Raw genomic sequence first — 26,819 nt, 5'->3', positions numbered from 1 at the left:
CTTTTAAAGCCTCGAGCTTAGATTAAGCTACCTTTGGGTTTCAAAACTTTGTCCCACATGACTCTCCTCTGGGTTCTTGTTGAAATTGTATATGATATTTCGCCATGACTCTATTCTATTCCTTTTACCTCAACACGTTATACTCTAATTTGTTCCAAAAACTCTCCCCATCTCATCTTTGTGCAAGCCATGATTGATTCACGCACGCGATCCTTGATTCTCTCAACCCATGACCCACCACTTAAACTCTCTTCAAAACATTCATCAGGTTAGTGATCCCAATTCCAACCTACTTGCTTTAAGATTGAAGGGAAACCGCTAATCGATTACCTCTTGCCATTTCTCAGAACAAAATGTTCACCTTTATTGAAATTTTTCATCATTATTCAATCTTGTGAAGAACAACCAATTCTTTTTAATCTTCCGTCACACATTTTGCTTCATTTATGAAGTATAATGCTTCTCCATAATTTCTTGATTTAGACAACGTCATATGGCTCGCATTTCTGATTCGTAGACAAATGAGCTACTTATGATTCTCTTCCGTTAATCTCATCAGAGGGCATGTTGAGATGTTAATTAAAAATATGGACCAAACTGTGAACGAAGTAATTGTTGTTTGTTCGAAGGCCTTATTTGTGACTGTTCGAACTCATAGAGCATCCCTTTTAGTCATTGGTTGTAACTGGGATTTGTTCTGGCTTACTAATTCAAGTTAGAGCCTCTGGTTTTCTCATTGTTTTGAGTAGATAAAATATTTGGTAGCTTAGAAAAAAAAGGCAATAAGAAATAAATGAATGCAAAAGGTAAGCATATCGTTATCTCTCTAATTCATTACAAAAATTTGTACGTACAAATGGTGCTACCACCATGATCCGAGTCCCATTCATACCTAACGCATTCAAAAACCACTGACGATTTCAAAAACTGATAGGTAGGGGCTCGACATCCCCCACTGAGTTACCCAAAAAATATATGAGAAGTCCTACGTTGACTTTTCAAATGAGGTGTCCAAGATACATATATTGGTTGTGGCTTTTCATAATTGGGAACAACCATAAGAGAAAAATGGTGATGAAAACATTTCCTGGTTTTGTTGATTTAATTGCGAACTCTGGCATTGGCATATATTCGTTGCTGCTCCAAATAAATAACTACAATGGTTGGTCTTATGCCTAAAACTGCCGTGCTCACTACCTTGTTGAAGGATGAAACAGGATTTCTGATTCCATGCTGATTGATGTGAAGGATTCCTTTCTTGAGCTTCTCCTTTTGAGACGGGAGCGCTCCAGCTCGATGCATCCCTTCAATTCACTGATAACATCACTCATGGTGGGCCTCTGCATAGCAGACTGCGATGTACATGCCAGTGCTATTTCTGCAGCTTTCCATGCAGAATTAATGTCGTACCCGCCTTGCAACTGTGGATCCATCACACTTTCAATATCCCCTCTTACAACCTTGGGAGTTACCCATTGTACTATATGAATTGCTTCTTCCTCCTTAATTATTGCCGGCTGACCTGAGATAATTTCTAAGAGAACTATCCCAAAGCTATAAACATCACTCTTCACATTTAGCTGGTTGGTAATGTAATACCTGCAATTTTATAGAAGTTAGTTTAGCTAATATTTCACATATTGAAAAATAAATACCATTTCAAGTTCAAGTAATATGAGAAGAATCCATGCAAAATATTGGTCTTATATACATCATTTTTCTTTGTCGGCTACTGTCTATTGGCCCTATGTTTGCATCGTAGAAATGAAAGGGAATAATAAAGGAAAACCAAACCATCACTCAGGCAGCCAACTGGAAACCGTATATTGCTCATGTAGGAAAGCAAAATTGGTGAAGAATAGCTCTCCACAATGTCAGATATTCTGGTAAAAAGCTTCAGGTCTTCTAAAAAATTAGAAAAAGAAGATAATCTAAGAAAATGGTAAATAAGGTTCCAATGTGTCCGTAATTCCTGTTCCCCTTCCCCTTTTATATAGTTGAATAGAGTTACTTGAATTATAGGAAAGCACATGACCCTATAGCTTCTAGATGGAATAGATGAGATAAAAGAAATATAGTGTACTTTCAAGCATGGTTTTGTATGATTACAGAGGCTGAAAGAACATACACTAAAACGTTTCAGGTTATTTTTTTCGTCTATATTGGATAAAATATTTTTTTCCCTCAGAAAAAGCAGCAAGGACGGCTAGAGTTTAAAAGACTTTCTTAGGGCAGATGGAATTGATGAGAGAAAAATTGGCATAGAATGTGTCCTTTTGGTTGATTGATTTTGGTTGGTTGAGAGAATAGTGAGGCCAAAACTCGTAGACTGGAAGGAAAACTAAAGGACATGATGCAATACTCAGGATCCACATATCCCGGTGTGCCCATAACAGTAGTTGATATATGAGTATCTCCTTCGGTTGGCCCGAATCTGGACAACCCAAAATCTGCTAATTTGGCTTCGAATTTCTCATTTAAAAGGATGTTGGATGTCTTGATATCTCTGTGAACAATTGACGGTTTGCATCCATAATGTAGGTACTCCAATCCTACAAATATAAGTACTTGTTAAGTAATTGAAATCCAGAAAAGGAGGAAAACAATTGATACTAATTGTTCTTGCATACCTTGTGCAGCACTCAGAGCTATTTGGATTCGTTGTTCCCAGTTTAGTACTATTGAGTTGCTTCTCTTGTCTGCATGAAGTGGCACACAATTCTGAGTCTCTTTTCATTGCAGTGCTATATACACTTTATTATAGTTGAAGCTGATGCTTCAATGTGAGTTGCGCAAGTTTCAAATCTATATCATTATTTTGATAGTGGAAGATATGAGTGGCTTAATAGAAGGCATTTGTTTTGATTGCAGAACTGTCTTTGTGATGTGCACAGGAAGTGATATTTGAAACAAGGTGCCTCAACTGGTTTGGTAGTTTGCACTGAAGTAATGTATCGGTCTTTGTCTCTCTATATATATTTTGGAGAGTATCAGTCTATATGCTTTAGAGTTCGTCTATCAAGAACTGCTGAAAACTACAATAATAATGGTTTTATTTTGCTGGATACATGACTGTGCTATCATTGGGAGTCAAAAGAGAATTATGTGACTCCAAAACTACGAAGTGGTGGAATGAAGCCAGCAGTCAATATGCTGAAATTTTTTGTTAATTTCCTTCTACCAATCTGTGAATTACCAATGGCAATAATAGGTACTCCCAATTATTGTAGTATTATAATTCAATAGAACAGTTTGTTTAAAGCTACCGGAATCCGGATTATGAATGGCGGCAGTAATTTATTTCCTTCCAGATACACAATACAAATTAAATAGCAATGTTAAAAGATTGTTTGTTGTGTTATTCCCCTATGATTTGATTATATCTTTTTTTTCTTCAATTTATATAATGCAGCCATAGTGCCATACTTCATAATTTATTTGCTTTGGCTAGCATTCTGTTTTTTTTTTTTTTTCTTTAACTTTTCTGATCACTGCAAGATTTCTCTGACTCTTTTCCAAGGCAAAAGCTGTCATTTTATCCTTAACAATTTGAAATCTTGAGGAGTCCATATTTCATATTTTTTGTAACAAAGAGTGATAATAAAATATAGTTTTAGGAAAGAAGGCAAGAAATAGTTCTTCTCGTCAACGATGAAATAGGGTTAGGTGCTTTGATACTTTGATCTTAGTGATTGTGCAAGAGGTATGCACTACATTTGTTGAATGGAAGAGGGTTTGGAACCATTGTTAGAAAAACCGGCCGATCTAATTGGTAACCGCCCGGTTAGATTGGAACCGGCCCTTTCCGGTTTCGGTTTAGGGCGGTTTTGGTGATCTGCTGGTATTTTAAATAAAAAATTCAAAAAAATGTCTATAAAATCCAAAAAATAAGAAATTTGATTTGATATACATTTTTTAATATTTTCATATTGTGAAAAAATTTAAAAATTGTTTTGGTCATTAATACTCACGTTTAAAATTCAATTTTTCATTAACTTTCAACGTCATTTGAATGCGTTTTTTTTTAATCATTCTTTACATGATTTTCATATTTTATTTTTTTGCATCTTTTTTATTTTTTTCAACAATTTTTTGGCCGCCTGAGACTTGCGCGGTTAGAACGGTTGAATCGACTGGTTTACCAGTTAGGCCGGTTAAACCGCTTTTGGCCCCATGTCCGGTTAACCGTTCCGGTTTGATTTTGCGAACATTATTTGGAACCCTAGATGACTGTGCAAGAGGATGGAAAAGCTTCAAACCAGAGAATCATGGTCACACCCACTATTGATTCTAAAAATTGTTCCATAAAAGGCACTATAACAGAGCTAAGTTTATGTATGAACATATACATATAGAAGTATGTATGTGCATTTAGGTTTGTACGTATGATGCATTTATATGTGAATATAATACATGTGTGTATGTATATTTCACGTTGTATTTATATATGTGTAGTTTATGATAAATATTATTTAATAACTTGAAAGATGTCTGTATTACATGTTTATCTAATAACTTATTCTATTTTAAGTAACTTTTTTATACAAATATAAAGGTTAGAATGCAACTGTAATAACTTCAAAGTTCAAAATAGTTACACAAATTTATCAGTAAGTAGAGAAGCACAATCACATCCCACATTGTTTCTGGGCCATTACATTCAAGCTAACTTATCTGCTTGTTTGAGTGTGCATCGTTCGTTTCATATGAGTTATACCTATATTCTTCTGTGAAGATAGAAGTGCCTCGCACATATCGTTAGATTCAATGTTACTCGAGATCATGGTTCACTTGAGAGATGATCTCATAAGAGAACTATATGTAAATAATATTTGAAATAAAAAAAACAACTATAGGTCTGCTATGTTTGAGAAGAAAGAGAGGAAAATAACATCCAAACACAACTATAGATCTGTTTAGTTTTTTGAGTCTATTTCATATTTCTCTCCTCTTGGATAGTTATGCTCTCTTCAAGGAGAGCACAAAAGTCAGGAAGAGAGAAATCTTATGCCACTACCTTTATCTACTCCAACTCCAACTCCCTTTATTTCTGAAGTTTTTAAGATGCCTCAAAATGAAGATGGGAATGTACCATTTGCAATCAAGGAAAAGATGTTGAAGACTTATGTTAGAAGGAAGAAGTTGGTATGACATGAAGTTCGGAACGATCATGACTCTGGTGTCATTCTGGAGCCAAGTTATAATCCTTCACATCCTAGTATTTATTCACCTTCTAATCCATTCCTTGTGTCAGATATTGACCTACTGATTGTATTATGTAAGGTAAGATCATGTACACAAAATCCAGTAACTTTGTTTCTTATAATGTCGTATCCCCTTCCTATCATGTTTTCCTATAATCCATGTCTACTGTTAATATTCCATCCAGTGTAATTGAGGCTTTATCGCAACCTCAGTGGAAGGCTATTATGTGGGGGAAAATACAAGTTCTTGAAAGGAATAACACTTGGGAGATCACTAAACTTCCTAAGGGAAAGAAGGTGGTGGGATGCAAGTGGGTTTTTACCATGAAATACAAGGCACAATTGAAAGATACAACACGATGTTGGTTGCAAGAGGTTTTACTTAGAGAAATTGCATAATGCGGTATGCAGCCATGGGTGCATCTCCCACACCCATATATATGGGTTTTCATGATGCGGCCTGATATGCGGCACATCTACCACATATGGGCCACATCACACATTTGGTAATACCTGCATATGTGGCCATGTCTCGTGGATGGAAATTTTTCCACGAGCTTGGGCAAACTAGTTATCACCTCAGGACGGACATGGGGTCCAAACAATTTGGGGGGTATATGACCCCCCCTAAAAACCCTTAGAACCATGTTTCCATGATTCTAAGGGGATTCAAATAAAAATGAAAAAGAAAAAAGGATTAAAAAATTATTTGTGCTTCCAAAAATTTTGAAAAGAATTCAGGATTTGTTCCTGAATCTTTGGTCGATTGATTGATATTGTTTTGAAGATTCATTTTGATGGTCTTATGGTAAAAATTCAACGAGTATTCGAAGGATTTAAAGCCTAGGAGATTGAATCCAAGAAACCGAAAGTTCTTTTGATTTAGGGTTTGGAATCTTGGGTCATTATTTTTTGTAAGTTCCATCAACTATTACTTTCTTTTTTAAAACAATGTCTTCTTCATCAAGCAACAAAGATCCGGTATTGAAATATTCAAGATTCGTAAGCTATGTCAGAAAACATATATTGGGGGAATTTTCTCATAAAAACGACATCTTGTCGGAATTATCGGGAATGTGAGGGCATTTCCTCAAGCAATGGGTGAGATTAGGGCATATTTGGATGGCCTTAAAAAAAAATATAGAGGAGAAAAAATAAAATAAAAAGAATTGTTAGATGATATTTGTATGTGTGATGATGATGTAGAAGATGCCAACTCCAAAGTTGGAAGTGGGTGTAGAATTATAAGGGAGAGAGTTATAAATATCAGTGGAGATTCATATCAAATCTCTCCCTAAGGGCCCAATCGATGCTTTTTGTACCCTTAACCCCAAGTTATGGTTGAGGACAGGAAGAAGTAAACAAAACGAACCACGCTTAAGAATAGATACAAGAAAGAAGAGAGGCATAAGGTTGGTAAATACGCTGCCAAGTGGTTTTATCTAGCTGGTATTCCTTTCAATAGCGAGAGCATTGATAGCTTCAAGGTTATGGTTGGGGCAATTGGGCAGTTTGACTCAAGGTCCAAACCCCCTTCATTTCATGAGCTCAGGAAGCTTCTTTTGAATGATGCATAAAGGATGTGAAATATATTTTGACTTCTCAAGAAGAAGGGCGGGAGACGTATGGGGTGACCATCATGTGTAATGGCGGTCTGATAGTAAGTCTCAGACTCCTTAAGGTACTGTTTTTGTGAAATCTATTGATGCATCAGACATATCACATGATGCCACTTATTTGTGTGGATTGATGGATGAAATTGTAGATAATGTGGTACAGAGTCTCACCAACATTGGTAATTCCTCTGCAACTAGGCATCTCTTGACTTTGAAGAGGAGGCAAATGTTTTGGACGCCATGCATCTCATTTTGCTGATCTCAACCTTGAGGACATAGGTAAGACCTCTACGTTTGATGGGGAAATCACCAAAGCAAAGTCTATTCATTAGTTTAATCTATAACATACTATTGTCCTAAGCATGATGAGAGAGTTTACAAAAGAGCGAGAGTAAAAGCAGGAGTCACTAGAATTGCCACTGCATTTATCACTCCTCAAAGCCTATGTAAGTAAAAAGATGGCTAAGGAGCATGTTCACTTTAGAGAAGTGGACTAGAAATAGGTGGTCAAGGAGAAAAGCAGAGAAAATTGTTTTTAGTACTTCCTTTTGGACCCAATGCTACTATTGCGTACAAATTTCTTGCCCTTTGGTGAAAGTGCTTCGATTGGTGAAGATGCAAAGCCCGCCTTAGGCTGCATACATTAGGCCCCGATTGAGCCCAAGCAATCCCCTATTGATGCTTGGCAACATGGAATGAAGAAGTCATGCCATCACAGTCAGATTCAGATACTCATTTTCCCATTCATCATGGATGGAGGCTCTTCTCCTTCCTTGCGATGTAACCAATTTTCTTTATCTTCCTATGAACATTTGGCAGATTGAGACCATTCTAAATAGTTTGTCCCACCTAACTATAGTGATCGTCAATCTTGGGTGCTCAGGTTGACTGCTTCCTAGGGAAATATTGTGTTTGATTTTTAATCTCTCTCTCCTCTCTCTCTCTCTCTCACTCAAAACACACTGTCTTTTCCTAATGTACTGATTTACTAGTTTTCAAAGTTTGATAATTTTCCTTTTTTCTTGTTCTTTTGGACAAGAAGGATATGGAATATATTTTGTTTTTTGGCATGGGGTAAAAAAAATTGAGAGAATGAGGTTTGGTGTTTCCTTTTTTTTTATTTGTTTTGCATGAAAGAAAAAGAATCTGGGATGAACTTTCCCAGTAAAATAGGGAAACAGTCCCAAGAAGAAAGGAAAATCTCAATTTAAATCCCAAGAAGAAAGGAAAATCTTGATTCTAGGGTTGCTAAAAAACAATTGACATCTTAGGATTTTTAGCTCTGCTTTGATAGCATATTAAGCTTAAGAAAGAAGAGCGGAAAAGAACCTTCAAGCACAATGATTGGGTAAAAAGTACTGATGTATATTTCATTGTTCAAATCATGGGGCAATATGCCCTATATATGTTAACATCCAAGCAAAGTAGCTAAGTCCATGATGCTATACAAAGGACCTTAATAAGCTTTAGTAAAGATTGAGTTTCAAAAAACAATGCGTAGGTTAGCTTGGTTTGTTATTCTAGGCCTGAATTTCAAGGGAAACCCTTGACCTTTAGCCAGCAAACCAGGGGTGTCTCCCAAAAGAGATTGAGAGCTGTAGTGATCTCACTAGAGATTGAAAGCTGATGAACCCACAAGAGATTGAGAGCTGATGAACCCAAAAGAGATTGAGAGCTGTAGTGATCTCACTAGAATGGATCTTTGTTTGGTGGTAGGTAAACATGGCTAATTAGGGAGTCATTAGAATGCTTTAGTTGCATCATAGTTAGATATTGTTATGTTGGGATAAGTACCTTGTCACTCTTCATTGTTTTGTTCGTTTCTCATGGTTGGCATTGTTAATGATCCTAATTAGTTTTATTGTAACTCTTCTATTTGTATTTTAATTCATGTCAACAAATGAATGCTTTATGAGCATTATGATTTTCTGCACAAGCTGTTTTGCTACTAGTGGATAAAGTTATCTTTATTGTGATTTAATGGTCCTGTTTGTTTGCCTTAGTGGTTCTATTTACAGCTATACATAACAAGAATAAAAATGAAAATGGTAGTATCTCCTAATAATACACTTGTCCTGAGAGTGGTGGAGTTGTAAAAAGGGTTCACTGCTAGTAGTCCAATAAAGATTTAAAAAGAGAAAAGAAAAAGGAAAAAAGACAGAACTTACAATAGGATACAAGTGAAAGAAAGCAATTCAAATATCATACCTGACAGGATCGAATATAGATTTCCTTTAGGCATATATTCATAGACAAGAATCTTCTCTTTGTCTTCCTCAGAGAATCCTATCAAGGAGGCCAAATACTTGTGATGAACTCTCATCAACAGTTTGACCTGCTTTGCCAAAGTCCAAATATTTATCCTTAATCATCATCTTCAGAGCCTTATCCCAAAATCCAAATATTTATCCTTATTACAAGTTAAGAATATGTTTATGTCAAACTAGATTTAGGTTCTTTTTTCATACAAACCTCAGCAGAGAATTCCTTGACTCCTTGTCGTGAGTCTTTGGACAATATCTTGACAGCAACTTCACGGCCATCAGCTACGCGCCCATAGAAGACAGTCCCATATCCTCCCTGACCAATGACCTTTTCATAGTCATTGGTTATTTTAACAATCTCAGAGTGTGTAAATGCTCGAGCGCCATCTGAATTTGATGAATTTTTTCTGTTTCTCATGCTTAAGATCTTTGTTCCTGGTGCAATTAATGGAGAGTAAAACAGTCTGTTAGACAAATCAATAAGATAGATATTTCCATTTGACTTTTCTATTATTCTCGAAATTCTGCATTAGCTATTCCGGCATGTTCTTTGTCATGGTCTATTCCGTCTCTACTCCTAGTTGGTTTCCTCAGCCGTTTCTAAAATCTCACAGTTTTTGGAAATGATCCCAGTACAGATTATTAAGATACCAAATTAATACTATTTTAATATAAAAGACAAAAATTAATACATCTGGGAAATAATATTACCTTATATTTTGCTAGGAAGTCATAAGTTTGTCCATAAACATGGATGCAGCAGTCACAAAGGCTAAAAAAACCTGGAACCTTGACTTAAGGTCTGAGAAATTAGGGCAGTTACATTGGCTTTTGATCTTGAAAAATTGGTTCCCTTTACTGAATGATTTCTTCTAAGATAATCACTTGTATTTTGTCTTGTATTATACCAAATTTCTTTGATTTGTGGTGGGTTGGTTGCCCTGTAGATGGTGATTGTTTCTTTGAAATTTTAAACTGGTTTTTGGTCCTGGGCTTACTACTTAAATTCTTACTATCGGAAAAAGACCTAACTATGATATATAATACCTGTTTTGTCATTCTCTTTATTTTGAGAAACTGTCAAGTCAGTGTGGAGAAAATTGTTGAACCACAAAAGGAAACATTTTCTTGAAAGGTTACTTGAGTCTTTTGGCAGAGACAATTGGGTATTTTAGAGACATAATCAATTTGAATTACTTCTTGTTACTTCCTCTAAGATGTGTTCTTGTCGAATCCCAAACCATACATCATCGTTAAGGATGCCGTGCTCTGATTTCAATTTTGAAAGATGTAAAAATGAGTATAAGATTTGTTAACTATGCACCTCTGAAAGAAAATTTGAATGTGTACATAAGCAGTGCCACCGCTTATGTTCAAGCAGTGATATCAATTACTGGAACTGTGGTGTCACTTTTTCTGTGCTGACTGTCAACAATGTAGTTCATTTTAAGATTTTATATGGAAATGAGAAGCTTTAACAGACAAGTCTTACAAGACAGCAAGTGGGAAATCCTGCACCAATGATGTGGTACCTGTGGGAAGGAATCAAGTTTGAGAGTGTAAACTGAACCTAATATTTAGCTGCCAGTTGCTAGTAGCAAGGCATGAAAATACTTATAAGAGTCATCAGCTTTGAACTTACCAAATATAAAGTCCCCCATATATTTACCAAAACATTCTAAATTTAGTAGATGGTGTCCAAGCCCTATAAAACTTGTTTATGGGAACGTCTGAATGATTGAAAAATCCTTGTTACGTCTATGCTATCCACTATCTAAGTTGTGCCTATGGTCCTGCAATGCCAAGTCAGGAAGCTGTTGTGCATTGATGGCAGAAGTTGGGAGCTCCAGGAACAGCTATAAGAAACAAATGTTGTATTGCTTTATGAAGATCTTGTAGAGAACCACTTATTTTTATTTTAGTTATTGGGGAAAATTGTTGTGGTAGTATACCAAAACCCAATAAGCTTATTTTACGTAATGAAACTGGCCATGTATGTGCCATTCTACATTTTCATGATCCTTAGTCCATAAGACACTCCTTTCTTTTTATTTCTCTTGTCAATTTCCCCTTCACCTATCTTTGCTCTTTATCTGTCTAGTGGTAGGCTTGTCAATTTCTATGTACTCTTTAAGTACATTTCTATTTGTTCTCACTAGTGCAAAATTGATTATCAAAAAGAAGGAAGAAAACTAAAATGAAAAACTAGCCAAGGGTGGCTGATGGAAAAAAATCAACCAGCCCCAAACCGCCTAAGCATAGCTTCAACCAACGAGGTACTATTTGCATCATTCATTTCCATGCCTCATGGACAACCATGGTTTGTTTTCATGATGTATGGGTGCAGTCAACACTTGAGTAATCATAATTGATAGGTTGGTTTCTGCGAAGGTGGAGTTACCTTTTTTCTAGAATGCGCATTGCCTTTGGGCCTTCAGTATTGAGCAATTAAACGGGTTTCCCACGGTTTATTTTTCTTCCTAGATGGTAATTGGTTATTGTAAGTAGATAAATATATTTGTTTTCTAGTTGATTGTTGAATCAAAACAGCAATGTACTCCCAACCTCATAATAACAACCCTTCCTTCTCTATCACAATCCTTAGCTACCATGGAATGGAAATCAAAGAAGTTGCACGCATGCTATAAAATCCAATGGGAAGGATGATTAGTACATCATGTCAACCACTTGTGAGAATATCTGAGATTGTATTTTAGTAGACTTGACTGCTCTGACACCAATAGCTTATGCTTATTGCTGTGCTATTTGAGTTCACGTAAATGCTTAATTCATGCTGAAATGGACTATCATTCCATTTTGGAGTTCAATGATGTAAACTTCATCTTTTCTTCATCCCAACGAACTAACATGCACTAAACTTGCTCACGGAAACCATACATTCAAAGTAGTAAATGTTGTTAATGTATATTCTCTTTTTCCTGGATCTACATGTTCGTGTTTGACAGAGTATGCCAATATATATGGTGTATTTCTATTTTCCACTGTATATGAGGTTTTGTTATTTTGTCTTTTTTATATTTTTGCTGGAACTATTTCCATACGCATGCCTTGGCTTGCTATCTTGACTATATGTAAGGGGTAGTGCCTCAAATTAGTACAATAATCCTTAACATTCACCCACATTATAGCAATTTTAATAATAACTTTTGCAGCCCTATAACCTCCATGCGGGTGTTTTTTGGATTATCACTTTATTTGTAAAACCAATGCTTCTTCCCCAACACAGAATGCTCATAAACATACAATGGTACAAAATTTTTAGTGTAAGCATGAAAATAGTATGCAAAACAAGAAATATTTTCCAAGTTAGGAACTTCTTCATTTTTCTCATACTTTTGAGGAACTAGTAAATAACAAAAAAGAAGAAACCGTTAAGGCATTAACCTTAAGAGCTCGTATTTTTTAAAATATTTAGGTGTTTTGACCAATTCGAAGCATGATTTGGGAATACGTGTTATTTTTTTGTGTAAAACTTGAGGATAGGAGGTCAAACAGAGGTTGAATGCACGCATATTGGTGTTCTTTGGTTATTTGGTATGGAGTGGCATAATTGAAAGAAAAAGTATATACCAGATGCTAAAGTATATTAGAATACTAGATGTTGGGTAGTAAATGGAAGCTCACCATTTATTTTCCTTCTCTTCATTATCAGAATAAATGCAAAGGCAAAGAGCAAGACCATTGTTGCACTAACAGATATCACAACAATAAACACATTCTTCTTGCTCTTCTTTTGAGTTGGTTCAGAGGAGTTGGGTCTTAGAAGGCTGGGATTTTGGAAAATGCTGCAAACGTTAAGTTAGAAAACAAACAAGAAGTCAGACTAGTCAGTTATAAGTGATTCTCTCAAAGAGTAAAGTAAAAATTAGTCGGAATATCAATGCTAACCGTAATAGAAGTACTCCACTGTTGTTTTTATCTATTAATGTGCTTGGAACCAGCCCTGTTAGATTGTTTCTTGACAAATCCCTATAACCAAACCATATGCATGTCCATGAAAATCATATTTGTTTTTCATTTCCCTTTTTTTACACTTTTGAAAGATTGGATCTGTACTTACAATGACGTTAGTTTGGTCAGATGAGCAAAACGTTCTGGTATGGGACCTGTCAGCTGATTATTTGATAGGTTCCTGTATCCACAATAATAATAATAAAAATTCAGAATATGGTTTCTTTTTTGGTTATATAAGAAACAATGGTTTTAAATATCATGAATATAACCAGAATTTCTTTAAAAATCAGTTGAATAACCATAATGCTCCCAATTCACAAAAACATCAAATGAGTCCATTGTGTTTTATAATACAACAATCCATGCCTTTATCTGAAAACTTAACGCATTGCATGACTTTGGATTGCTGAGGATTAGTGTAGGCATATAGTTGGAGTTTTTTAACTATGTGGATTAAGATGGTAATATAGTGTCAGTTCAAAGGTTCTTCGATAGAGAACCCTGTCCAAGAGGGTAAATCTTGTCACTTTCCTCCAAATCAAGTCTCTTTCATTTTTCTCATGTGGGAGGATCCTATATTGAATAATATTGTATAAAGTCTATATAAGGTTGTCTCCAGTCAGGTGAATCTGTCTGAGAGCAAGAGGCATGTCATACAATGGTGGCCGGTGCATCCTTACGATTGATCATCGATGGAATATTTGGTATTGTGAGCCCTGGCAATTGATATGCTTCCATTGATGGAATGAGAATCTTCTTTTCTTGGACCCAAACTTGCAGCATTTTGGAAGCAAGGAGAGTTATTGATGCTCCCAGTTTGGCCAATGCATCCGCTTGACTATTCGGGCTTCGTGATAAAGGGTGAAGAGTAGAGTCCTCAAATTATGTATCGGACTCATAACTTGTTGGTGATAGGGGAGCAACTCCTTTTTCTTCACTTGGTAACTTTTGTCAATTTGGCAGCTTACTAATTGTGAGTCCCCAAATATCAAAAGCATGTCAATCCTGAGTGCATGGGCCATTCATGACCTAGTGATAAGAGCTTCATACTTGTTGTGATTTCTTGAGCATTTCCTCTTCAAAGAAAAGGAGTAAGGGAGGAGTCCCTTCTCGGGAGTAACAAAAAGGATGCCGATGCTGGCTCCCTTGGCCTGAGAGGCAATGTTGAAATAAATTTCCCAATTGGGACAGTCTTCTACCTCGTTCAATAATTCTTCTGCTAACGGCAACCCTTCCAGCATCAAGCGTGCAACCAAGAAATAGGCTAGATCCTGTCCTTTGACAGCATGTTGAGGAAAATAAGTGATATCGTATTCCATCAAAAGAACTAACTATTTGGCCAGATGCCCCGATAACATGGGTAGGCTTAATAAGTTCAAATTAGTTTTTATAGAAATAAAAAAGTCAAGTGAACTTTTATAGAAGTTCTCTATGAAGCATCATGGGTTCTATGCATAGATACTTTTGTAGAAATACGTTTTGGGTAAGGTAAATTGTTTTTTCTTGGTAAAGATGTCTAAAATATATTGATGAGAAATAACATAAAACAATATTTCATGGCATTCATAGGAAATAAAAACGGCTAAGTTAATGTTGAAGTTATTTTCCTAGTCTAGCTGAGTACTGTTTGTAAAACAGATGGAAAAATCAATGTTGAAGTAATTGTTGCATAAATTACTCTATACTGGTAATGAACTTAAGAGAACAACCATTAGCAAAGGAAATACAAGTTTCAATCCCACACCAGCCCTTTGATTCATGCCTCCTGATGATCATGTAACTCAGTAACTGCTTCAGAATTGGAGGTGGTGTTGCTCATGTTTTTCTCCTCTTCACTCTCTATTGTCCTTCAATTACTAGCGCTCACTTCTTTTCCTGGCTTACCCAGGTTACTCATAGCATTTCTAGTCCCACACACCCTCGTTCCAATATTTCGTGTGGTCCTAGACTTTGATCTTGTGCTATGCTACATTCTCCCTCACCTTTTTATTGTACTAGAGTCCCTGAGGTTGGTCCAGGTATTTCATGCACAAAATGATATTTGAACTTGCCTCCATCTTAGCTACTTTATCTCCTGTTTGGGCTTCATATAATTTGTCTAATAGGGAAGATATTCCTAACATATTCATAGTATATCTACTGTATTAGTTACACATGGAGTGATAAAAAGTTTTTATTGATTTTTGTGCTAAGTCTTATTCGTAATGACATTATTCATTTTTCAGCTGTAAACCTTTGTAGGTTTCCCCCTGTTAAGCTGTAATTTCTTAGTATCTTTATTCTGATACAATGCTGCATGTAGAGAAGAAAAGGGCAAAGCCTGCGGAGGATCGTAAGACATAAATCTTTATGATGGGTACATAGATAGGACCCCAAATTTCACTCTGGCTTTTTTCTGAGAATTGTATAACTAATGAAGGGGATCTCTTGGAGGTCTTCCATGAATATTACAAGAACTCTCAAATCAAGAAGGTGATGAACAAATGTTTCATCATCGCATTACCTAAGGTGGAAGGGGCGTAGACTTGGCCTATTAATTTTGGGGGTAGTGTAAAAGATCTTGGATGGTATTACTGGTTTGAGGGTAAGGGAGGTACCAGGATTCATTGTATCCCATTAACAAAGTGTCTACTTGAAGGATAGATAGATATTGGCGGGCTATGGATTGTTTATGAGGCCAAATTGTGGTTAAATTCTACAACCTCTAAGGTGATGGGTTTTGGACCCGTTGATCACTTGTATTGGGTTTGGAACTCGTGAAGAAGATAGATGATGGAGTTTTGCATTCATGACACCTTATAAGGTCAATGAATCCCCAGCTCGCTTCTTTAGTAAGGAAATCTGCTTTCGTCCTTCTTTTCTGATTGTCAATGTAGCCAAGTTGGGTACACTTCAGGGCTCTTTGGTAGCTAAGATTTGCATTACAGCCTCTCAACTCCATTCGGTAGATAATATATTGATCCTTTGTCACACTCTACTACCCTTATCAAGAACTTGAGAATGATCCTCAAGTTCTATATGATGCAGTCACAGACCAATAAATTAACTTACATAATTGCTTGGTAAAAGGGATTACGTGATGTAATTAGGCGAAGGAGCTCTCCTTTACTTGGGTATAGTCATGGGACTAAATGGCGGAAAGATTATGGAAAGAAATTTGTATGGGCCACTGCTTGTCCTTGGGCATGACGATCATTTCAAGAATTAACTTGGAGAATCCTTAAGAGGTCTCATGGAAGCACAATAGCTAGGATTACAATTGCTTCCATCTAATTACATGGACATAAATTTGCAGACCCAAGGTGTAGGGTTAGCTAAGGATAGGCTCAAAGTGGTGAATATGGGATAATGTTATTCCAATGGAGGGAAGGGATGCTGGAACAGCACATCTCTGATGCAAGTTGACCATGTTGTGATATGTTGAGGTGACCTGGCAAGGCCACACTCATCATGTATTAGAATAAGAGTATTTTCATAACAAAATATGTCTATACAACATATGAATAGTATGGTTGAAACTATTGTTGGGGAATCTAGCCATCAATGTGGATTATTTCTTCAGGATGGTTTGTGAGAGTCATGCAGCCATACAAACAACTCAGTTACCCAACATATGAAACACACTGACTTGGAAAATGCATTTGTTAAAGAAAAGGTGACTTCCAAATTCATTGATTCTCATGTGAAGACAGAAATAAACTCACATACATGTAAAAGAAGGCTTTGGCGGAGCCAAGAGTGAATCACATATTGGGCGAGTTTTACATCTATGTTATCAGTCCAACACTGAAGCAATACTGTTTGGTTTTACAGTTAGAAACAGAGTCATAAAGCTTAAGATCCATGAAACGGCAAATGTTGAATTATTTATTGCCAGCTTGAGTATATAACTTTCCCATGTTTGAGTTCAGTCGTACACAATTGCCTAGAGTGAATTGTTAGTGTTTTAGATGGTGAGGAGTGAGGATGCTTGCTATCTCTAGGACTTCAAAAGCTTGTCTTTTCTTTCTAATATATTATGATCTTGTGGTTTTCTGTTGGATTCCGGCCCATTTCTCCATGGAAGATGGTTGTCCTCGCAATCTTGAAGGTTTTGAGTTCAAACTACCCAAAAACAATGTGAGCTGACTATTGTGAAGGTCCTTGGACTGGCTTCCTTCGAAAGGAAAGAACTGAGAGAATATTACTCGTGTGCATGTACAGGTGCATCTATGTGACTATATGAATTACTTACAGTGATGTAAGCTCATTCAGGTTGGCTATAGAGGCCGGTATTTCTCCATTCAATCCACTGCCCGAGAGATCCCTACAAACAAAACCCTTTAGTATCATGCTTTTATTTTCCTTTTGCAAATCTGAGTTTCTTTTCCTTCTCTTTTTGGAAAGTGCCAATGTGGAATTCAAGGAAAACATATGGTCATAAACATGGCTAGTTGGCTACATACAGTGCAATAATTCGACGGTTTGGTGCTTGATTGCAGGTCAAGGCATCCCATGAGTAGTCTTCTGGAAAACATGGGTCTCCAGTCCAACTCCTGTTCGTCAGTCTGAGTTTATCTTTGATATCCATAAGTGCTGCAACTGAAAGGCAGCATAATTGAAAGAATTGGGTAAAAAGTTGACTATGTTTTACATTTTATGACTTCAAAAATGAAGTGGAGTGCCAAAATGTAAATTGACATGCGCGATAGTAAACCTTGTTTAATGGATGGAATTTGGTTTGAATTTCATACCAAAAATCTGAGGAATTTAGACTCAGTAGCTCTAATAGAACTCTACTCTCTACTCGACCATCAAGTACTTACAATTGAAAACAAATGAATAAGAAAAGAGCTCTCTCTCTCTCTCTCTCTCTCTCTCTCTCTCTCTCTCTCACTTGTGCATCATGGCCTGAGCATGTCCACATACCATCTCCAGCATCAGTTGCTAATTGAGAGCGCATATTGGCCACATAGACCTCATACCCATTGAGAATGGGAGGGAAGCTTGATGCACTTGGTGCTCTGAAAGTGACGTGATATTGGCTAAACCGCCGCTCAGGCTCCTTCGTACACAGCCAGGTGTTAATTGTTGTGTTCATTGTGTCCCACTCTGCTCCATTGAGTTCCACGACCACAATTCGGGAGCCAGGAGTGCTTTCAAAAAAGTAGAAGCAAAAGAAGAAGGGTGAATCGGGGTCCCATGTTGGTGGGTCCCAGCTAACGCTGATGCTGCCATTTGGGTCTGAGGGCTGTGCCGCTGTCTCCATGACTACTGCTGGTGGTTGTAGTTCGTCATTGGAGTCAATGACGAATGAAGAAAAGTTGAGAGGGACCCAGTCTTTGGAGGTGTAGGGCTCCCATACTCGATCATATGGGTCCAACATGTACCTAAATGGTAGGCATTGACAATAGAGATCATCAGCATTTTATATTAGAATTTACTTCCTTCGATTTGCCAGGAAAAATTCTGCATCACATTAAATCAAACATCAGATTACAATGAAATTACCACTGAATTTTATGTGAAATCTGACTCAATTGTGTGTGAGAGAGAGAGAGAGAGATTTGGTGTTAGTGGGTTACTAGAACTAAAGAGGAAAAAAGTAAAAGGGAATTGCAAGGTCCAAGAAAGTCACTACTAACCTGACTGCTGTGTCAGATGAGCTCCCTATATCCCTCCTCACCAAGGTGGTTAAAGAACGCGAAGGATTGACAACGGGGTACATGGAGCCCGCCAATGGCCGAAGTTCCAATGCAGATATGAATGGCGTTCCAAGATCTATATTCACGAGACATACTGCCACATATTCTGTCATAATTATGCTCATTGTCTCAGTCCATACTTGATCTTTGAAATTTTGGGGGTTCACCGTGAACCAATGATCGACCCCTAAGTAAAGATCAAATTTTGGCAGCTGGAAGCTGGAATCATAGTTTCCATGCACAAACCATGCTCGGATCAAATATGTACGGTTGTGTGTCAAACCAGTCACGTTGTAACAGTTCCTTTTTCCTTGTTTAAATGCTCGAAGTGACTGATACTGAGTTGACAAGGAAGAGTTGTTGATGGTCATAGGTTCACCGGTATCGATGTACATCGCATCAGAAGTATAATGGATGGTTGTGCTTGGATCCAGATACTCTGCTCCCATATATCCACAATCTAGATATACGGATCCTGAACCAAATTCATCATCATGTCAAATACTTCAGCCTAGTTATTAACATCCCCATAGGGAATTGTTCTGTTTCTCTATAATATAATCAAGTGGAATAGTTCTACCACAATAACATTCAAGCATGCACATGTGACACACACATGCAACCATGTATGTTGAATATCTATGATTCACATGGTTGGAAAAACAATGTGTGACATTTAGAAAGGTGTGAATGACATGTTACAATGTCACATCTTTAAAAGATGTTGCATCTTTAAACCTTTGGTATATTGTTCTAGAGAGCAGTTTAGTCATACGTACGGAAGTTTGAGTTCTTTGCTAAACAAGAAAAAAAGATTTCTATCTTACATTGCTCCTGCATCTTGCAATGAGATTGACCATCCTAATCTCTATCTTCTAGTGCAAGTTAGTGTCGGTTTTATACGAAGGGTGATTGACAATAATGCGTCAAGCCGTATGACTTGTGATTATTCACATATGGTAGATTCCACACCGCCACATGATTCTTCTTTGATGTTTAGTACTGACGGTACACTTTTTTAGTAATATATTTCCTTTTCACGCATAACTATATTATAGGCATTCTACAATGTGAATGGAGATCATCTTCCACCTATTTTGATGATACATCGCCCATGTCATAGTGTTTTTTTTTTTTAATATTCTATTCCATTTTATAGTTCCTATAGTTCATTTTGCTAGTTATGCAAAACCAGGTGGTGGAAGTAGTTACTCTTTCATCGGATCATTCTTGCTATGAGGTGAAGTCTTATAAGTAGTAGTAGGTGTACAGTGTGGACTACAGGCTATAAAAGAAGAGTTACATGCATTGGTAGAAATTCATCTTCCTCTACAATTACAAACCCCAGGGCTTATTTTTATTCTCTGGTCCACATCTTCACAGAAGATGCAGAGCAAGAACATAAATCTGAGTAAAGCATAAAATGGAGGATCTAGACTGCCTTCAGCTAAGATGGATGGTGAGTACTGATATAAAATAAAGAAGCTTTCAAAGCTAAAGATTTGTGTAGTCGAAGCTAGAGTGTAGTCATGTCGTTTTTGTTTTTATTTAAAGACTTTAATGTTTTTGAAAAATCATATCAATTTTGTTTCCATTTCCAATATTTCTAAACTCTTATTCTTGGACCTAACTGTCTAGAACATAAGAATAGTAATTCATATTTTAGCTCATTCTAACATTAAAGGTTTAGAAAATATTATTAGTTTTCTTCAATTATTTTCTAGTTTATTTTTCTGCAATACAGTTTTGGCTCGTCAGCTGACTCACTAAAACATGTACATCTCCTTAGGATGGACTTCAAAAAATGGTGCTGGATTCTAGAAAGACAAAAAAAAATTCCATATTCATAATCACCATAAAAGTTGAGATTAACAAATACCAAAATTTTGGATCCAAAATCCATCTTTAAGATGCACAGGTGAGTTGGCTGACTCTTTTTTCTTTATTTTTTTATACCTTTATGTGCAATGCACGTAAATCCACCAAGGAGTAAGGGAGCTGGAAGTTTACTTTCATACTTACCATCTTGGCCGCAAACCACATATGTGAAGCATAGCAATCCCAGGAGATGTACACAAAAAATCAGCTTTGGCCTCTCCATCTCTTGAAAGTAGTATTGAAGGACCTGCACAGTTTTATATACCATGTGTCAATGATATAATTGGTATTGAGTATACTGATGATTTGCAACTATTTTTATTGAAGAAAAGGATTTTGAAAATGAGGCATTAAGATAAGAGGTGGTGGTCCTATCATATTTCCTAAATAGTAGATACCTTTAGACAAGGTTTCAAAAAACGCTTGGGGACCCTTAGGCGACCAGCCTGGTGCCTAGGTGGGCACCCAAAATCTCAAGCGCCCCGCAGTTTAAAAAAACGAGAAACACCTAACATCCCTGGGTGCCTCCCTAGCCTGCTTGGGCGCCCGGCCAATTACATCCGCTCGGGGCGCCTGCCTAAGTACATCAGACCGGGGTGCTCGCTCAGGTACATCTGCTCGTGTAGGGCGGCCTAGGTCTAGGCGGGCAGATTTTTGGTCCAGGCTGCCTAGGCGGGCGCCAGGTGAACCGTTTTCTAAAACATTGGTGCGGTTTGTATAGAGCCGAGGCTCTAAACAATCAAATTTGAGCCCATCTTCAAATAGTGTCGAAAAATATGATTTCAATACCAGAAAGTTTTGTGATAGCCTTAAAATATATTTTCATATGTAGTTATAAAATTTAACGCTTCAAAAATAGTTAGATTAAACAGATCTATGAAAACTTGAAAATCTTGAAAATTGACGGTAAAAAATGTGTTATAAGATGCATTATTTCCAAAATTTGAAATCCATTTTTTTCTCATGTCCATACATCTTGATGTTGAGATGATCAATTTGATGATACTTAGACATCAAAATAACCTCTTCTAGTGAAAGTTTTGAGGTAGGCTTTAATTTGATTGTTTAGAGCCTAGGCTCTATATAAACTTTTCCCTTATTAGTTTGGCCCAATTATGGCAACTTTGAGTTAGACAGGAGTGTACCTTACTTTGAATGTTTAAGGTTTACATCTCGTATAAGGTCAAGAGAAATTTCTATGTTCAAGAGAAAAATGATAAGTAATTAGGTAGAGAACTAATATTGTTCAAGAGAAAAATGATAAGTAATTAGGTAGAGAACTAATATTGTTACTAAGATCTTATTTTGATTGTTTAAAGTTAGACATCTGGTATAAAATCCATTCATTTATAAAGAGAAATTTCTATATTCAAATGGTAAAAAATGACAAGTAATTAGGTAGAGAACTAATATTATTACTATGGTAATCCATTTCTATCTCCTGCCTCCTTAGGGGGTCGTTTGCACCCAAACGATGCACTTTGTTGCCAAATTCCATCTTATCGTAACAGATTTTTAGGTATCGAAACACCCCATAGTGAAAATCAAACCCCCTTATGTTGCACTTTAGTCATTTTTAAATTAATTGAAAGAGGCGCATCAAGAGTATTAAATCAAAGTCTTGCAATTTATTTGAGCAAATTAAAAAAAAAAAAACCCTAGACTCAACTTCTTGAAATTCTCCACCTCAAACCTAACTTTTATATCAAAAACTCATCCAAGTTAAAAAAAAAAAAAAAAAAATTAATGGTTTGGAGGGCAGAAACACCCTTGCCCGTACATGAAGCGATCACATTTTTGGAGACGCTCAGCTATCAAAAGCTGGTCGGGCACTTTATGGTGGCGGTCTAAATGCTCACTGTGGTAGGAAGGCACTTTTTGAATGAATGGTCCGGAACATAGACCAAACGGTACGGTATATCGTAAATGCTGTCCGACATATAGACCAAGCAGTCCAACAGTAGTAGCCCTCGGTCTGGCACAAGAGTGCCGTGGTCCGAACACTTGATATATTGTTTTTTAAAAGGTGGTCTGGCAACTTTTGGTATGGCTTCGAGGCAAAGGTATTTTCATTCTCTAATTTGATTGTTTAGAGCCTAGGCTTTATACAAATCGCACCCTTTCTATCATTAAAGTATATAAAAGTATATAAAAGAAAATTACTCCCGTGGGGTTTGTATAGGGCCTAGGTTCTAAATAATCAAATTAGAACCTTCTTTCAAATTGTGTCGAGAAATGTGGTTTCAATATTGAAAATCTTTGTGATAGCCTTAAATATATTTTTATCTTTATTTATAAAGTTTAAAGCTTCAAAAATAGTGTCATCAACAAATCTATGAAAAATTTGAAAAACTTGAAAATTGACAGTCAAAAAATAAATAACAAAATACATTATTTTCAAAACTTTGAAATCCATTTTTTTCTCATGTCTATGTATCTTGACGTTGAGATGATCAATTTGAGGATATTTAGATATCAAAACAAGCTCCTTTAGTGAAAATTTATATGTAGGCTCAAATTTGATTGTTTAAAGCTCCGGCTCTATATATACTATTCCCATATTTTAATGGTTATTAAAATTACCCTCCCCACGTTGACATGGAGGCTTTAGGAAAGTTTTGAACTTTGTTTTTTAATGGTAGAAAAGGACTAAAATTCCCTCACAAACAATACATAAAATATTAGGTCTCTTGTATATTTTGGTCAACTTTTTATTTCTCCTTTATTACATTTTCTTTCCCACTTTAAACCCTATATTTGCCCCTATTATTTGGTTATATTGTAGGTTAGACCGGTTATTTTTTATAAAAAAGAAAGGTACACTGCCACCAGCCACCAGCCACCAGCCAAATTCATTATGTTATATTATCTTTTGGAGCTTGTTGGAAAATTGAATATACAAAATTATTTTATTGTAAAAAATATATGAATTGTGCATTAGGGTGTGGTTTATACTAAGGCATCAATCTTAAAAAGTAAGTGCACTTCCTAAAATTGCCAGAAGATGAAACACAAAATGTCCACATACACCTTACTTGCCCTTGTATATATTATTCCCTTGTGGGAGCATATACTATCCACTTACTCCCTCTGGTGAAAAACTTAAGAGGATTTGTTGGATTGCAAATTTCAGGATCCACTTAACGAATTGGATTTGGAGTTTTTTAATGCTTAGATCTCGCTGTCTCAAATTTAGAGGTCTACTGTCAATTTTGTGATGTTATTTTTTCGGGCTAAATTTCTTAATTTTTGAAGTTGATAGATAAGTTGGAAAGAATACATTGCCAAATATTGAGTCCTAAAAATACTATTATATTGATATTTACATGAGGGAATAAACTGAAAGTATTCTTCCGCAAAGCTTCAAATCTTTTTAACTTAATTGGTCGCCAAGTACGCCAAAATGCCATATAGTCACTTTCAAATATTTATCCTATATTATTAAGCTATAGTGATGCGTACGGTAAAAATAAGGGAAATTTAGTGGAGAAGACGAGCCCCTACCTATTTTTTCAAGTAGATTACGAGTTAATTTTTTTTGAAGATATTGGTAAGTGATATTAGTGGTAGGAATGAAAACCATAATGTGGTGACTAGGTATGTGGTGCTACCTCCTTGACGACTCGAGCCCTTTTTCTAAATTGGTGATTTTTGATACACTGGCCCTCACTATGTACTTAATTTATCCTAAATTAGGTGGGTTAGTTGTTACTGCATGAAGTTGATGCTATACGACCTAATTGTTGACAAAAAAAAAAAAGGAATTTTATATGCTTCCCCACATAAAGGACATAAGATGTTCCCCTTAACGAAATGACCTATTTATAAAGAAAGTGAAAAATAACAGAATAAAAAATATGTATTAAAATATTAGGAAAATATTTGTTTTTTTGTGTTTCTTATCCACACATTAGAATTCTCATACACCTATTGGGTTTCCATCATGTCAATAATTTTTTTTTTTTTTTTTTGCTATTACTATGAAGACACCATTTTCAATGGATTGTAGAAGGTGCAAATAAAATTTCTCCAGCCTCTTTATCCAAGAGCAATAATGGCAAACAAATTACTCCCAGATATTGCAAGGCATGGCCGAGCTGAGTGAACTCACCCGAGTAATGTACAAGCTCAAATAAGGGTTATGAATTTGAGAGGAATTACAAAAAAAATATAAACAAAAATAAAGTAAACAATAAACAACACTGAAAATTCCAATAATATGAAAAAAATATAAAATATAGATTTAGAAGAATTGACTTATAGATGTAAAAAAAAATTTAAAATCCAAAAAAAAGAAAAATTATGCAAGTGGGACATGTGCCAAGAAGATTATATTTTTTTTTGGGAAAATTACACGTGTTTCAAAAAAGGGCAATTTGGTCATTTTTTTAAAATATTGTAATAATGGATATAAAATAGGTACAGTTGTAATAATAGAAAATTTTAGGTGAAATTGTAATAACACTTATAATAATGGATATACGTGTAATTTTTCCAAAAAAATATAGCTTTTATGATTTTTAATTATTATTTTGTTTTACCCGAGTAAATGGAATTTTAAAACCCTGCTATGCTATGAAGAAAAACTATGCACTTTCACGAGATTACTGGGAAATTATAAAAAATATACTTTAATTTTTGGATTATTAGAAATAAACCTCAAACTTTCGAAAACCTCATAGATGTCTTTTTTAGATGTCTTTTTTTTAGTAAGTAGATGAAAATAACTTTCACGATAGTTTTAGAACTGTAAAGCATCACGGTCTATTGAAAACTCAAATGGTGATGGTGAGTTGTAAGTCAAATATGATTTTAAAGCATCACGACGCTTAGAGACTCGTGATGGTTTATTGGTCTCATCATGATTTTTTAAGTACCGTGATGCCTCTTAATTACCATCATAGCTATTAAGGTGCCGGGATGCCTCGAAATATTAAACTGCCCATGACCATCATAGCTATTAAGGTGCCGGGATGCCTCGAAATATTAAACTGCCCATGACCATCATGATAGTGAGTCTACCGTGACGTCTTCACACTACTATAATGGTTATTTTAGTAAAAAAATATAAAAAATGAAAAAAATGGGTATGGATGAGGTTTTGAAGAGATTAGGTTTTATTTTAATGGGTTTTGCAGTTATTTCAAGAAAATAAAATTCAGCTATGGAAAAGAACAAAAATACATATATTTAACCTTTGTGGACTCAAAATTTGGATGGGGTCATATGAGTCAGCCGACTCATATTAACATGTGTTCCCCTCTAAAATCCATCTTAAGGATGAATTTTTATTTAAAAATTTAATAATTCATAATCTAAAGCAAGGCGATCATCAATATGAAAAATAAAACAAACTTTTCTAGAATCTAAAATACATTTTTTTGGATTTGTTTTGCACCGCCCATATGTTATTTGTATTCAATGCACTTTACAGAACATCAATCTTTATGATCGATGCTTGTGGGTTGAAATTTCAAAGCCATTTTTTCACTCCGATTCTCTCGTTCAAACTCACAGAGCACTGCTGCGACATCAAGCTCTGCTGCGAACCAGATGTATAAGTTGCCATTGTAGATAAAATTAAAAACATGAGGACATTGAGTTCACTTACGTGGTTGATCGGAGGGATCTGTTTCCTGCACTGTGATTTGTTCTTCAGTTTCCCATGAGTTCCTGATTTCTGAAACTCCCCTCTCTTCTGCACCATCGCTACCAATCTGTATTAAACCTCAAATTGCTTTATAGAAGAAAGTAAACCAACTACCCAAAGATGAAGAGAAATTACGATGATGCCATTCCTCTCAAAATCCCACCAATTCTTTATCTCATCCCAAAAAGCGAAGCTAAATATATTATACTCCGGCAGGAGTATACTGCTTATTTACTCAGGGTAAAAGTATATCTAGGATTAACTTTAATTCTGGGTATGTGACCTCTTCAACCCCCTTCCTTACTATGACCTTGCTTTGCACCATTAAAATCTTTTATTGTCAAGTTGCATTTCCTTTTTTTGAGTTTCATCTTTCTCTTCAACCAAATTTATTTTCACAGTTGTACTCCCTAACAATTTATTATGTATTTACGTGGATCATCACGACTACAGCCCTTTTGAAATTTTGAGTACTCCACTTTTGCTCAGTAAATTTACAACCTCTTATGTTTAAAAAAAAGAGTGAAATAAAGGTATTCTTCAATCCC

At 35.9% G+C, this 26,819-nt stretch overlaps 1 protein-coding gene and 1 long non-coding RNA gene across 4 annotated transcripts; one reads left to right on the top strand and one right to left on the bottom strand.

The window, feature by feature from the left end:
• Nucleotides 1-794: 794 nt before the first annotated feature.
• Nucleotides 795-26,412, bottom strand: LOC18443523 (senescence-induced receptor-like serine/threonine-protein kinase). Of its 3 annotated transcripts, XM_006853710.4 has the most exons (14): nt 26,233-26,412; nt 20,766-20,868; nt 18,684-19,218; nt 17,968-18,428; nt 17,505-17,640; nt 17,294-17,365; nt 13,166-13,237; nt 12,994-13,074; nt 12,730-12,890; nt 9,293-9,519; nt 9,029-9,155; nt 2,631-2,699; nt 2,363-2,552; nt 795-1,599 (listed from the first exon to the last, which is right to left on the bottom strand). In XM_006853710.4, exons 1-14 carry the CDS (start codon nt 26,326-26,328, stop codon nt 1,194-1,196), a joined length of 2,736 nt encoding a protein of 911 aa, XP_006853772.4. In that variant the 5' UTR covers nt 26,329-26,412; the 3' UTR covers nt 795-1,193. The 3 variants fall into 3 exon arrangements, with proteins under 3 accessions (XP_006853772.4, XP_088723353.1, XP_088723354.1); XM_088867227.1 differs by lacking the exons at nt 18,684-19,218; nt 20,766-20,868; nt 26,233-26,412 and having other exon boundaries at nt 17,793-18,001; XM_088867228.1 differs by lacking the exons at nt 795-1,599; nt 2,363-2,552; nt 2,631-2,699; ... (3 more) ...; nt 12,994-13,074; nt 13,166-13,237 and adding an exon at nt 13,334-14,330.
• LOC148781907 (uncharacterized) lies at nt 2,640-3,265 on the top strand. The gene is made up of 2 exons (XR_016055786.1): nt 2,640-2,783; nt 2,872-3,265. It is a non-coding gene; the product is annotated as an uncharacterized LOC148781907 (long non-coding RNA).
• Nucleotides 26,413-26,819: the final 407 nt, after the last annotated feature.

This window comes from Amborella trichopoda, chromosome 5 (genome assembly GCF_054954075.1).
Source record: "Amborella trichopoda isolate Santa Cruz 75 chromosome 5, AtrichopodaSantaCruz75HAP2 v2.0, whole genome shotgun sequence".
NCBI lineage: Eukaryota > Viridiplantae > Streptophyta > Magnoliopsida > Amborellales > Amborellaceae > Amborella > Amborella trichopoda.
This window is presented reverse-complemented; position numbering and strand designations above follow the sequence as displayed.